A 14,614-nucleotide genomic window follows, 5' to 3' on the forward strand; every position below is an offset into this window, starting at 1 on the left:
GAGCCAATTCATAAAAGAACAATGTATATTTAAAAGCACACATCCAGTTTTGTGTGAATGAAGGAAATCCACATGCGAGTGGAGATTCGTGCTCGCGCATTACATGGATCACGTAACATTATGCACTCTCGATATGTCAAATATCACGCTATAGAAACCGCCTAAAATTAAGTATAAAGAGGAGAAGAAAGCGGCCCTAGGCAGCTACACATGCCAGGATCCGCCACTGCCAGATGCAGTTAGAAATTTACTTAAAACAAGTCTATCTATTCAGCCAGGTCTCACCAGACATCGCAGACCAACTGGCCTTTTCCGTGAAAGTCGCTCACAGACTGGGACCCCGCTCGGGAGAGGCACGCTCCAACCGCCGTATCATTGTGCCACCCCTGGCCACCACGTAGACACGCCTCTGTACAGGTATTTATGAAGTTGACTTTATTTGGTATCAGAACTAATATGTTGGTAATTAGCCTAGGCTATTTCGTAATGTCACTAAAGCGGTTAAATTGGCAATCACTTTTGATAATTAAAATCTGGCAAACAATTTGGCTCTAAATGGCTAAGATCTTTAAATGGGTAAGCATGGTGGTGTCTAGTAAGCGACCAACTATGGCAGCGATCCAACGTGTCCTTGTATTGAATCAAAGACGGCGCCGGCAGCGGAGCTGTTTAGTCCATGTCAATTTTTTATTCGGCAAAACTTAAGCACTTTTGACATTTTGCCTAACGTGCTATATTAAAAAAAAAAATCGCCTCCCAACACAACTCATTATGGAGCTGCTGGACCTTCTCAGACCTGCGCTTGCCAGGGTAACGCGGCGGAATTTTGCTTTAAGCTCTGAAGTCCAGCTGCTTACAGCGCTAAGGTTTTTCGCTACAGGGAGCTTCATCGAGGTCGTGGGAGAGGGCTACGGCCTAAGCAAGACCTCGGTGTGGAGGTGCGTCCACACTGTCACCAACGCCCTTCTGCGCCATGCAGGGGAATTCAGATTGTAAAGTACCTTACCATTAATATAAAAGTGTATTACATATTTTTTAGAAGTCGTTAAAAACATATAAATATATTTGACTTAAATCATTACGGGATAAGGAGGGTGGATGATTACCGAGGGATACCCGGTTCGTCTACCCGTCACAACATATCGTGTGAACATATTACTGACAATTTGATAATTTAATTAATAGTCTATATTTTACGGATAACTATGTTTAAAATAAATGTTACTGGAATAGTTTGAGGAATGTTTCATTTGCATAGAACGTGTTGTCTTTCTTAACGCTGTAATGCACCTTCGCATGAAGGTTGAAAATCGATTCCTGAGCAATCGATGCCAACTTATTCAGCACCTTCACTTGGGACAGCGCCTTTGTAACGTCGGACGTAAGTGGCAGCGTGTTAAGAAGCTTCCTAAGGGACACTTCGGGAACACACTTAGGAACATAAACAACTTTGGTAAGATATATCTTTCGAGTCTTCTTACCGCGCTAAGAGTGAGCGTTATCGGGAAACCGGGCCCTGGTCAGTTACATAGCAGATGGGGTTGTTAATTCATTTCAGCTGCTTTGGTGTTAATAAAATTAACAACAGGTGCACTAGATGGGCAACCATTAGAAAACAGGTGGAGGCCACTGACATTTTTTTCCCTACTCATCTTTTCTGATAGTTTTTCACTAGTTTTACATTTGGCTAGGGTCAGCGTCACTACTGGTAACATGAGGCGATACCTGGACTCAACAAAGGTCCACTGTTCTGTGGTCAGACGAATCAAAATTTGAAGGTTTTTTTTGGAAAACTGGGATGCCATGTCATCTGGACTAAAGAGGACAAGGACAACCCAAGTTGTTATCAGCGCTCAGTTCAGAAGCCTGCATCTCTGATGGTATGGGGTTGCATGAGTGTGTGTGGCATGGGCAGCTTCAATGCTGAAAGGTATATCCAAGTTCTAGAACAACATATGCTCCCATCCAGACATCGTCTCTTTCAAGGAAGACCTTGCACTTTCCAACATGACAATGCCAGACCACATACTGCATCAATTACAACATCATGGCTGCGTAGAAGAAGGATCCGGATACTGAAATGGCCAGCCTGCAGTCCAGATCTTTCACCCATAGAAAACATTTGGCGCATCATAAAGAGGAAGATGCGACAAAGAAGACCTAAGACAGTTGAGCAACTAGAAGCCTGTATTAGACAAGAATGGGACAACATTCCTATTCCTAAACTTGAGCAACTTGTCTCCTCAGTCCCCAGACATTTGCAAACTGTTATAAAAAGAAGAGGGGATGCCACACAGTGGTAAACATGGCCTTGTCCCAACTGATGTGTTGATGCCATGAAATTTAAAATCAACTTATATTTCCCTTAAAATGATACATTTTCTCAGTTTAAACATTTGATATGTCATCTATGTTGTATTCTGAATACAATATTGAAATTTGAACCTTCCACATCATTGCATTCTGTTTTTATTCACAATTTGTACAGTGTCCCAACTTTTTTGGAATCGGGTTTGTGTGTGTGTATATATATATATAACTGCCATGAACTGACAGTCACCACTGATAAGCTACTACTAAATATTGTAGAAACGTAATTTTCTGTAAAGTTGCTTTGTAATGATTTGTATCGTAAAAAGTGCTATACAAATAAACTTGAATTGAATTGAATTGAATATATATATAAAACGCAAGCTCCTAGAGAGCACATAAGTCTGAAGTAATGAATTAAGGTAAAGGGGTGCAGAGCCAGTGGTGGTTTTGAAGGCAAACATCAATGCCTTGAATATTATGCGAGCAGCTATTGGTAGCCAGTGCAAATTGATGAACAGAGATGTGACGTGCATTATTCTCGGCTCATTAAAAATGAATCCTGCTGCCGCATTCTGGATTAATTGTAAAGGTTTGATAGAACTGGCTGGAAGACCTGCCAAGAGAGCGTTGCAATAGTCCAGCCTGGACAGAACTAGAGCTTGAACAAGGAGTTGTGCAGCGTGTTCCGAAAGAAAGGGCCTGATCTTCTTGATGTTGAATAAAGCAAATCTGCAGGACAATGTTTTAGCAGTGTTGTCTGAGAAACCCAGCTAATTGTGATGAAACGATGGGTTTGCTGAAACCACACAACAGTTCTGTCTTGGCAAGGTTGAGTGGAAGATCCATCATCCAACAAGAAATGTCTGTTAGACAAGCTGAGATGGGAGCAGCTATTTGATGTCTTACCTCCTTGGCATTGTGGTAACACACACCTGACCTCTAGACTGGACTATTGTAATGCACTGCAAGGTGGCTGTCCTGCATCTTCAATAAAACAGCTACGGGTAGTCCAAAACACAGCTGCTAGAGTCCTTACCAGGTCAAGAAAATATGTTCAATTTTACAGTCTCTGCACTGGCTACCTATTATGTTCCGCATCAGTTACAAAATATTACTAATTACTTATAAGCCCCTAACTGTCTAGCTCCTGCTTACCTAACTAGTCTTCTACCACACTACAATCCATCACGCTTTTTCGCATTTGGCTCCCAAACTCTGGAATAGCCTTCCTGATAACATTTGGGGTTCAGACACACTCTCTCTGTTTAAATCTAGATTAAAGACGCTTCTTTTTAGCCATGCATTCACATAATGTATCTTGTAACTTTGTACTTCAGCTACTATATATCTGATGCACATTTTCATTCTTTTGCTTGGGTTGAACACATCATCTTTGCTGGAACAGCAGCAAGGCTAATTTAGTCTCTATCTGCTTCTCTGTTTCTGCCACGGGACTTGCATCCCGAGGCAATTAGGAATTAAACAAGCTTCAGTCTGGATCCAACCCTTACGAAGATCTGAGATGACCAAACACCTGAGAAGAGATGCTGCCAACCCCACACCCCCAACCCTGGAACAACATATAAAACTACAAAAATTTGCTTGATCGCGACCTTTAATCGCAAAGTTTAATCTCAACATATAATCATTGAAGTTAATAGTCTTCACCGTCTGTTTGATTGAATGTGTAACTAACTGCATGATTCTTACTGTAAATTTCTGCCATAGTCACCACTAATAACCTACTCCTAAATGTAATGTAGAAACACTTTTTTTAAAATTGAACCAAAGACTCAACACAATCAAACTACAAAAACTACCACTACTATAGAAACTCTCACACTTGCTGATGATCAGTTAATCAAAGGCCTGACTGCTACTTATCCTCTTAATTCTTATGTTATCAGTAAGGGTGTCCTAATTTTGTCACCCATGGCTTTTCCATGTTGGCTTTATTTTTGTTAAATAACCAAAAACACAGTGCAATATGTCATTTGTTGTTGTTCATCTGAGGTTTTATTTTCCAGATATTACGACCTGGAAAGAACCAGTTACCTTTTTTATTATATCCTAATAAGAAAAACCATGGCATTCAGTAGGGTGTCCTAACTTTTTCACATGTCCTACGTCATCGCCCAGAAAAGCTTGCATGTATGACAGTCAGCGAAAGTGAGAGAAAAGTGTTTATAACATTTTAAATATGGATATTTTTCTTACAAAAACGCATCGATTCACTACAAGAGTTCTGTATTCACCCACCGGAGCCATGTGATGCACGTTTTATTTCAGATGCGCATGCTTTATTTGACTACTTTTGGACTGTTAAACAAAAAACCCACCTACTCCCATTCTAATGCTTGCAAGAGCCATGATAATTTTTAATTTAACTCTGGTTGGATTTGTCTGAAAGAAAAAAAGTCATATACACCTAAGATGCTTTGAGGGTGATTGTGATTGTTCTCATTGATACTTACTGAACTGATCTGGATTCTTTAATCACAGGCAGCAACTTCTGAAGAACCTTCATATTTTCAGGCTTATTTGTTACTTTAAATTTATCAAAATGAAACTCATTCAGTTCCTCTTCTGATGTCAACAACACAAAAACTACAGCTGACCACTGAGATGAAGAGAGTTTGGCTTCACTTAATCTTCCAGATTTCAGATACTGTTGTATTTCCTCCACTAGTGAACGATCACCCAGTTCATTCAGACAGTGGAACAGATTGATGTATTTCTCTGGAGAGTCAATGGTCCTGATCTTCTCCTTGATGTACTCAACTGTTTTCTCATTGCTGTCAGAGCTGCTTCTTTTCAGTGTCATTATTCGCTGTAGGAGAATCTGATGAGACTCCACTGACAAACCCAGAAGGAAACGCAGGAAAAGATCCAGATGTCCATTTTTACTCCGTAGAGCCACATCCACAGCTCTCTGATGCAGCTCAGATAATGAAACATGTTTTGATGAATTAAGTTGAAACAAGTTCTTCACTTTAGACCACAAACTCTGTTTGGTGCTTTGGTCAAACACATTTCTGCTGTAGTTCATCCAGGAGAGGTGCACATATAGAGCTGCTAGATGTTCCTGAATGCTCAGATGAACAAAGCAGAAGACTTTCCCCTGATAAAAGCCAAACTCCTCTCTGAAGATCTGAGTGCACAATCCTGAGTACACTGATGCTTCTGTCACATCGATGCCACACTCTCTCAGGTCTTCCTCGTAGAAGATCAGGTTTCCTTTCACAAGCTGCTGGAAAGCCAGTTTCCCCAGTTTGAGGATCATGTCTTCATCGGTCACCTTCTTCTCATAGTCCTTCTCATGTTTGATGTCGGTCTGAAGGATCAGGAAGTGTGTGTACATTTGAGTGAGAGTCTTGGGAATATCTCCACTCTCTGCTCGACTCAACATCTTCTCCAGAACATCGGCTGAGATCCAGCAGAACACTGGGATGTGGCACATGATGTAGAGGCTCCTTGATGACTTCAGGTGTGAGATAATTGTATCGGCCAGACTCTGATCACTGATTCTCTTCCTGAAGTATTCCTCCTTCTGTGGCTCATTGAAGCCTCGTACCTCTGTCACTCGGTGGACACACTCAGAGGGGACGAGATCAGCTGCTGCTGGTCTGGAGGTGATCCAGATGAGAGCAGAGGGAAGCAGATTCCCCACAATGAGGTTCATCAGCAGCACGTCCACTGAGGCCGATTCAGATATATTACACAGTTTCACTTTACTCTTAAAGTCCAGAGACAGACGACACTCATCCAGACCATCAAAGATGAACAACACTTTATATTCATCACTGCATATTTCCATTTCTTTAGTTTCAGGGAAGAAGACATGAAGAAGATCTGAAAGACTGAGTGTTTTGTCCTTCATCAGGTTGATTTCTCTGAAAGGAAGTGGAAAAATGAGCTGGATATCCTGATTCTCTTTCCCTTCAGCCCAGTCCAGGATGAACTTCTGCACAGAGACTGTTTTTCCAATGCCAGTGACTCCCTTTGTCAGAACAGTTCTGATGGCTTTGTCTTGTCCAGGTAAAGGTGTAAAGATGTCACTGCATTTGATGGCTGTGTCCTCTGTTGCTGCTCTCCTGGATTGTGTCTCAATCTGTCTCACCTCATGCTCATTACTGATCTCTCCACTCTCACTCTCTGTGATGTAGAGCTCTGTGTAGATCTCATTCAGGAGTGTTGGGTTTCTCTGCGTCGCTGTTGCCTCATACAGACGCTCAAACTTCTGCTTCAGATTTGATCTAAACCTGTTGAGGACTCCATGGCTGGAAAATTAAAATACTACATTATTACATGAGTTACAGAGGTAAATGTACAAAGCAAAATGTCTTTTTTGTTTTCTGTGTTATGAGACACTGAACATATCATAGAGTTTATGAAATGTGTCAGTTATTAATGATGTATTTGGGTAATGTGTGATGATGCATTGCATTAAAGAAAATCCCATAGTTTACCTCACACCAGGATGCATGCTGTCTTGTGGTTGATTCACAGACTGGTCATATTTCTTACAGACAGGTTTTGTTACTGATCTGTGTTGGAGGATTGAGCTTGAATCAAGAATCACACACTCTGACATTGGTGACATTTCTCTCATTACCTTAATAACAGTTGTGACTTTATTAAACATGCACTTGATCAAAGTCACAACTGTAAAAAAAAGAAATACCATTTAAATAAATGTAAATAAATGATATACTCTGTGCCCTATATCTGCTAATTGTTATTAGATTTACTGCATTTCTTAGCCAGACTTCTGCTCATATTTATTTATTATAATGCTGTATAATTATTACAGTTTAATTTATAATATATTACTATAATCATATCTTTTACAAAAAACGTAATACTTGAGATTAAACCTTGTGTCATCACGCTTAAAATTAAATGGATGATGCATAGATTTATCACTCTTCATAGACACACAGCTGGGCTCTGGATCTGATTTCTTCTGGTGAACTGAACTATAACAGAGAGAGAATAAAGATACACTAAGTACTTTCACAGATGCGTTTCTCTGTGTGAGCAAATGTTTAAATATCAGATTAAATGAAATAATCACACGATAAAATTAGTGCTATCAAACAATTAATCACATCCAAAATAAAAATAAAATAGTTTACATGATATATGTGTGTACTGTGTATATTTATTTTATATATATATATATATATATATATATATATATATATATCTATATATATATATATATATATATATATATATATATATATATATTTATTTTTTTTTTTTTTTATAAAATTATATAATTATATCATTTTATACATGTTAATATTTTCAAAATATATACAGTATGTGTGTGTATTTATATATACATAATAAATAAGCAGTACACACATATATCATGTAAACAAAAACTTTTATTTTGGATGCGATTAATCATTTGACAGAACTAGATAAAACACCATAAGAAATATTTCAATTATGTCTGTTAATGAAATATTGTACCTGAAATGTTGTGGATGATCTGTAGACTCATCACTCTTCATAAACACACAGCTGGGCTCTGCCTCTGATCTCTTCTGATCAACAGAACTATAAAAAAGATTGTATTAATATTAACTTATGACGAAAAAGTTATGATCTTTTCATTTTTACTACGTTGATACAAAAACCATAAACTAAAATGCTTTTATAGATTATCTGCCATTGCTAATACGAATACCATAATAACATGAATACCTAATAAAAATAGAACAATATAAATATGGCACACCTCTGGTGCTAATCTCTTCTGTTGAACAGATTTAATGATGAAATTCATTTTAATAAAGGACCTTTAAAACATTTTTTAAAAAATCACTTTATAAGGAGGCTCTATGGTCTTATTGTTTTAAATAAAATTCTCAAATTTAAATTTACCAAAAAAAAAAAAAAAAAAAAAAGTTGAAAGGCTGTTTGGTGTGAATATTTAGATCTGGTGACTGTTCATCCATTCTTTGTTTTGCTCACTGGCAGCATTTAAAAATTGATACTCACCATCAAATAAAAGTTGATTTCACATATTTCCAATATTTGTAGGGGACTTACGTTTAAAAAGTTGTAAAGCATTCGCTTATGTTTATTTTGAAATGCTATTAATAAAATTTTTGCATTTTTGCATAGTGTGCCTTTAGACTTTGTAGCCTATTTCAGAAAATCAGTTCAATACTTCTTTAATGACATTTTCATGTTAATCATTAAATCATTAAAAGGGTCATGATGACATAAGAAATCAAATTTGTGTTGATCTTTTGGCATATAACAGGTCTTTGGAGCATTAAAACAACCTGCAAGTTTCATATCTTAAAACATCCTCCTCATTATAAACCAAGCATTTATTTAATCAAGCTTCAAAAACAGTTCATTTTGGATCTGAAGGGCAAGGTGACGTCACTTGGGCACAAACATTTGCATAAACAACCTCCAGAGCAAGAATCTTCTCACCATAGGCCCTGTATCACTTAAGAGATGACGTGGTTTTGTTTAGTACTGTATTTCTGACAACAGGTTTTTATGGCTCATATATGTAATTCATTGCAATTACTTAATTTTTGATAAATACACAAATAAACATTTTTCAAAAGCCTGTTGTGTCATGTTTGACATTTACTTTTTAACAAAATAAAAACTTTTACATAAAAATAATGATAAATGCATAATCAAGAAAACTCACACTCGTTCAGCCAAGTACTTTTATCTTGAATTATTACTAATATAAAAGTTATTCTTACATTTACATTATAAACCTCATGAAAGATTTCACAGAAAAATACTTGATTAAAAAAGCATGAACTATCAGAGAGCAGAAGGCGTGTGTACAACAGGTTTATTAGCAATGTTTTAATCACGTTAATAATTAATAGGCACTAGAAATTTGCATATGAAGTATGATACAGTTAATATATTCATAAACAGACCTAAATAGAGGGCAGTCCTGGCCTAATGGTTAGAGAGTCGGACTGCTTTCTGTGTGTACTTGGATGGGAGAAATGCAGAGCACAAATTCCAAGTATGGGACACACCATATTTGGCCACATAATGTCACTTTAACTTTCCCCTAACTATTGTCTAACTAACACAATATTAAAACAAACATTTCCTCTAAGTTATGAGAGAATAAAATGATTCAAAAATGCAGATAAAATGTTGTAACACGCATTGCAAAAAATTAGTAAAAAGCATTGTTTTGAATTAATTTATACCCGCAGGGGCGAAAAATATGACAACAATAAAAAAAAAGAAAAACATTAAAATCAAAAATAAAAATCACGAATTTGTATTATTTGTGTCCTAATAAGATCGAAAACAGCAAATTAATTTTCTAACCTCCTTAATGGTCTTGCCCTTTTTAGGGTTGGTCTGTATACAAAGTAGGCCTACCTGCATCCTAGAGAAAAATTTTCATGTCGGTGTGTTTGTGTGTCATCCATGATGAAGCTGAACAGACAGAAGAGTGAGATCTCCAGCACTTTATCTGAGTGGAAATGACAAACAAGTAATTCAGTTGAACGGATCCTGAAAGTCGGAGAATCAGCGTTCACTCAAATGAACCTCAGCCTTATCCAAATTCTAAAACGAACCACAAACACGAAACAGCAACAAAATCACTTCCTTTGATTACAAATAAAAGTATCAAACACATATCAAAAACACACGCCTTTCAGGAGAAATATGAATGCGGAAGTCACCTGCAGCGTCGACTCACCTGCGCGTCCCCTACCGGTGACGTCATACACATTCTGCACTGCGCCCGACAGTTCGTAATTCATTAAAAAGAACATAATCAAGGGGGAGGTCCAAGAGGGCGCTCTGATTAGACACATGTTGAGCTCCGCAAACTCAGCTGTTTATTTTGTCTTGTAATGCAGTAAGAAGAGCATAATTAAGTAACGTTACTACCAGATCTCATTTAACCAGCGTTAAATTTGTAGTAGCTGTCAAAATGGGTAAATCCGAGAAAAGAAAAAGTAAGAATGGAACTCAAGCTGCTGCTAAGAAAGAAACAATCAACGAAAATACTAGACAGATTTCTGGAGTGAAGGATGTGATTGACTTTATGAGCGCCGAAGTGAAAGATCTGAAAGTCAAGAGTCACTAGCCAAAAGAGTCGAGTTTAACTGGCATGAACAGGAAAAACGGCTTCTGCACCTTGAAGCTTACTCACGTCGTTGGAGTCTCAGAGTTCACGGGGTCCCTGAAAGTGAACGAGAAGATGTCCGAGGTAAGATCATTAACATTTGCCAGCAACTTCTGCCAGACGCGAAAGAAAAACTCCCGGATACCGTTCATCGCCTGGGTCGAAAACAACAGCAAGCGCAGAGGAATCATCGTGCAGTTTGTCTCTCGTTTCCAACGCGACGCGGTCTGACGTGCTGCTAAGGATTCAGTTTTCCTTAGAAATAACAACCTGAAAATATCCGAGGATCTGTCGCAAGCAGATAGAGAACGAAGAAACAAGCTATGGCCCGTCGTGGAAAAGGCCAGAAAAGAAAATTTTGTGGGTGGAAGGGCATTTGTTGAGGGAGCTGAGATTTTCCGTCCTGAATGACTAAAATAAGTTTCTTGTTCATTCTTATTATCTCTTGACTTTAATATTGCTTCCACTGTTGTGACTTGTTCTGGACCATTACCAGTCTGAAGTTCTTCTCAGGACACTGAAGACACCCGTCTGGCGGTACTAGACAACGCTGCCTTTTCGAAAGATTTAAATAGTTATATTCTAGAACGTGTTATAGTTTTGTGGGTTATATAATAGAGTTATTGAGATGTTCTCGTAGGCTTCAGAGGTGTGTGTTGTCTAGGGTTGCCACCTTCAGAGAGGCAAAATAAGGGACACCCATTCACGACCCCCCCCCCCCAAAAAAAGAAATAAATAAATAACAAATCCTGCTCAAGCATTCTTATTCTTCAAACTTCCAACAGAACATATTAATATTGTTATTTTAAATTTGATTATTTATAATTATTAATTATTATTAGTCTTTTTTTTGACAGTTCTGCAGCTGCTACCTGAATGGGATAATTTTTTTTATTATTATTATTCATTTGCTCAAATTAGGGCTACATTTATTCGTCCCATTTTTACCTAAATACTTAATAGTAATTTGTAAAAAATGTATATGACATTTTGTATATATTTATAATTAATATAAATGATAAATTAATAAATAGGGTCTAACATTAATTAGAATCTATTAATTTATCTGTCTAATAATATGTCTAAAAATATATAATAATTATGTCTACCATGCTCTGATAATGAATGGAATATTATATTAACAGACTGTCCCAATTTTAATAAAACAATAGGCCTATACCTTGAAGCACAGATGTGTCTGTCACTTTAAATGTATGGTTCACCCAAAAATAAAAATTATATAAATCATAATATACCCAGGCTGTCTTAACCTGCTTAAAGTTCTTTCTTCTGTTGAACACAAAAGAAGATACTTTGAAGAATGTGGGTGAAGAATGTTAAATTATTAAGGTTTGGAACAACTTGTGGGTGTGTAAACGATGACAAAATTTTCGGTTTTGGGTGAACTATCCCTTTAAGTCAGACAGTCCAACGTGAGCAACTGAAATGCTTCTCTGCAAACTTCACGTTCATCATTAGTTACAGGATAGACACACTGATAACTTTCCTATTCATCCCTACGTCTGGAGAGTCTTGTGTTCAAAGGGCAGGTGTGCGTGAGCTCTAGATGTTTTAAAACCGCTCTGGTTTAGCGCATGAAAGGGCTTTAACGGCGCGCGTTCTGGAGACTCCGTCTCTATGAAAACAAAGACGCCAAAATGGAATCACGCGCAAATACCTCGTATGAAATTGATTTCATTATAATTGCTATTAGTATTATAAACAGTGCAATATACTTTTTTGTTTATTCAACTATATGTTGGCATTTGTAAAATACGGGACAAATCGCGTCCCGTATTGATTTGATACGGGACGCATCATTTTACCTTTAAATACGGGACGATTCCGTATTTTAAGGGACGGGTGTTTTCTGGTTTGTAATATTACAATACAGTCTCCTCATAACGTAAAAGCTCTGGTATCATACTTATGTTCGTAAATTTAATTTAAAGTATTAAGAATCTCATACTGCATCTTAATATATTTTTTTCTACTGTTTGAGTTGTGGTTCTCATCCTTGTCATTTTCTGACCGGTTAAAGTTCTACACAAGAATTTATCTGTTTTGAATAGGTCTAAAAACAATCAAATTCAAAAACTAATGATTAATGGTAATATTAGTGATGACCCAAAAATATTGCAAAGTTTTGTGCCAAATTCTATAGTGATTTGTATACTTCTAAATTATCCCAACAACATATGAATGATTTCTTTAAGTCTTTACCTAATATAAATCAGCTGAGCGACTTAGATAAACATTTTTGTGATGCCTCTATCACACTGAAAGAGATAGAGGAAGCTATTAATACTTTAAAAGCTAACAAATCTCCCGGAACAGATGGACTCAGTTCAGAATTTTACAAGCTGTTTAGTCATAGTATAGCACCATTCTTATTAAAGGTTTATGAGGAAAGTATAGAGAAAACACTGCTTCTATTTATTTAATTGTTTTATTTATTTATTTTCTAGTTAGCTTTTTTGTTTTGTCTCATGTCTTTATCTGTTGTTTCTTTAAATGCTAGAGGGCTAAGAAATCTCACTAAGAGAAAGGCTGTTTTCTTATATCTCAAATCAATCTCAAAATCTGACTTTTGTTTCCTCCAAGAATGTCACTCATCAGTAGAGGATCTTAATTTCTGGAGGTCACAATGGGGTCTGGACATATGGATGTCTCATTGTACGACACATTCAGCCGGTGAATGCATTTTAAAAAATCAGTTTAAAGGGAAGGTGTTACTCAGTGCAAATGATGAAGATGGACACTTTATCAGTCTCGTTACGGAAATTTCAAATTTGACTTGTATCCTTGTTTGTGTTTACGGTTATAATCAGAAGAAAGAAAATAAAGCCTTTATTAGTCGTTTAGAGGAACATATATTGAAATTATTGACTAAATACCCAAATTCCATGCTTATTTTTGGTGGTGATTATAATGTGGCTTTAGATAGCAGCATAGACAGATGGCCTCCAAAACTCCCTGACAATAGTAGTTTATACTTGAAAATGTTTATGCAAAGATTCTCTTTGATGGATAGTTGGAGGGAGTTACATCCCTCTCAAAAGATGTTCATGTGGAGTAATAACTCTCTCTCCTCCCAGTCCCGTATTGACATGTGGCTTGTTTCTAAGGAATTATATAATACCTCTTCTGATATTTTACAATCTCCATTTTCTGATCACAAGAGTATCTTTATTCGTGCCCATTTCCTTGCTTCTGATGATGTGCGTGGGTTCTCTTCTTACTGAAAACTTAATTCTATTCTCTCTTATAATGAAGTAAACGATGAAATCAATAAGATAATTCACAAAAATTGGAATAAAGCAAAAGACGAGAACAGTTACAGCAGCAATTGGGAATTTACTAAATATGAAATTGGCAAATATCTTAGAAAATTTAGTAGTGATCTGGCAAAAATAGAAAAAAAACTGATGAAATTACCGTTATATACAAAATCACTAATCTTTTATCTAAAAATGTGGATGATTTACTTGATTGTGAAAAAGTAGAATTGGTTGAATTACAGTGCAAAATAGACAACATATATAAACAGAAAGCAGAAGGGGCATTTATTAGATCGCATAGAAAGTGGATTGAAGAGGGTGAACAGAACTCTGCATACTTCTTCAGACTGGAAAGGCAGCAAGCTAAAAACAATCAAATTCAAAAACTAATGATTAATGGTAATATTAGTGATGACCCAAAAAATATTGCAAAGTTTTGTGCCAAATTCTATAGTGATTTGATACTTCTAAATTATCCCAACAACATATGAATGATTTCTTTAAATCTTTACCTAATATAAATCAGCTGAGTGACTTAGATAAACATTTTTGTGATGCCTCTATCACACTGAAAGGGATAGAGGAAGCTATTAATACTTTAAAAGGTAACAAATCTCCCGGAACAGATGGACTCAGTTCGGAATTTTACAAGCTGTTTAGTCATAGTATAGCATCATTCTTATTAAAGGTTTATGAGGAAAGTATAGAGAAAACACTGATTCCAGCCACATTATGTCAAGGTTTAATAACACTTATTTTATTTCTTAAGAATCTGATTTTTGTTCCACCTGTGATCTCCTTTTGGAATAATTTGTTCGGTTACCTTAATTGGAAAATAATCTGGTCTCTACCGCAAAAATTCTTT

At 36.6% G+C, this 14,614-nt stretch overlaps 1 protein-coding gene across 1 annotated transcript; it reads right to left on the bottom strand.

Annotated features, from left to right (window-relative positions):
• Positions 1 to 4,209: 4,209 nt before the first annotated feature.
• On the bottom strand, positions 4,210 to 9,995 carry LOC109078737 (NLR family CARD domain-containing protein 3-like). Its single transcript, XM_042723311.1, has 5 exons — positions 9,712 to 9,995; positions 7,798 to 7,884; positions 7,191 to 7,292; positions 6,783 to 6,860; positions 4,210 to 6,593 (listed from the first exon to the last, which is right to left on the bottom strand). Exons 1-5 carry the CDS (start codon positions 9,759 to 9,761, stop codon positions 4,784 to 4,786), a joined length of 2,127 nt encoding a protein of 708 aa, XP_042579245.1. The 5' UTR covers positions 9,762 to 9,995; the 3' UTR covers positions 4,210 to 4,783.
• Between the last annotated feature and the right edge of the window lie 4,619 nt (positions 9,996 to 14,614).

The sequence above is a fragment of the Cyprinus carpio genome, chromosome B5 (assembly GCF_018340385.1).
Source record: "Cyprinus carpio isolate SPL01 chromosome B5, ASM1834038v1, whole genome shotgun sequence".
Classification (NCBI taxonomy): Eukaryota; Metazoa; Chordata; class Actinopteri; order Cypriniformes; family Cyprinidae; genus Cyprinus; species Cyprinus carpio.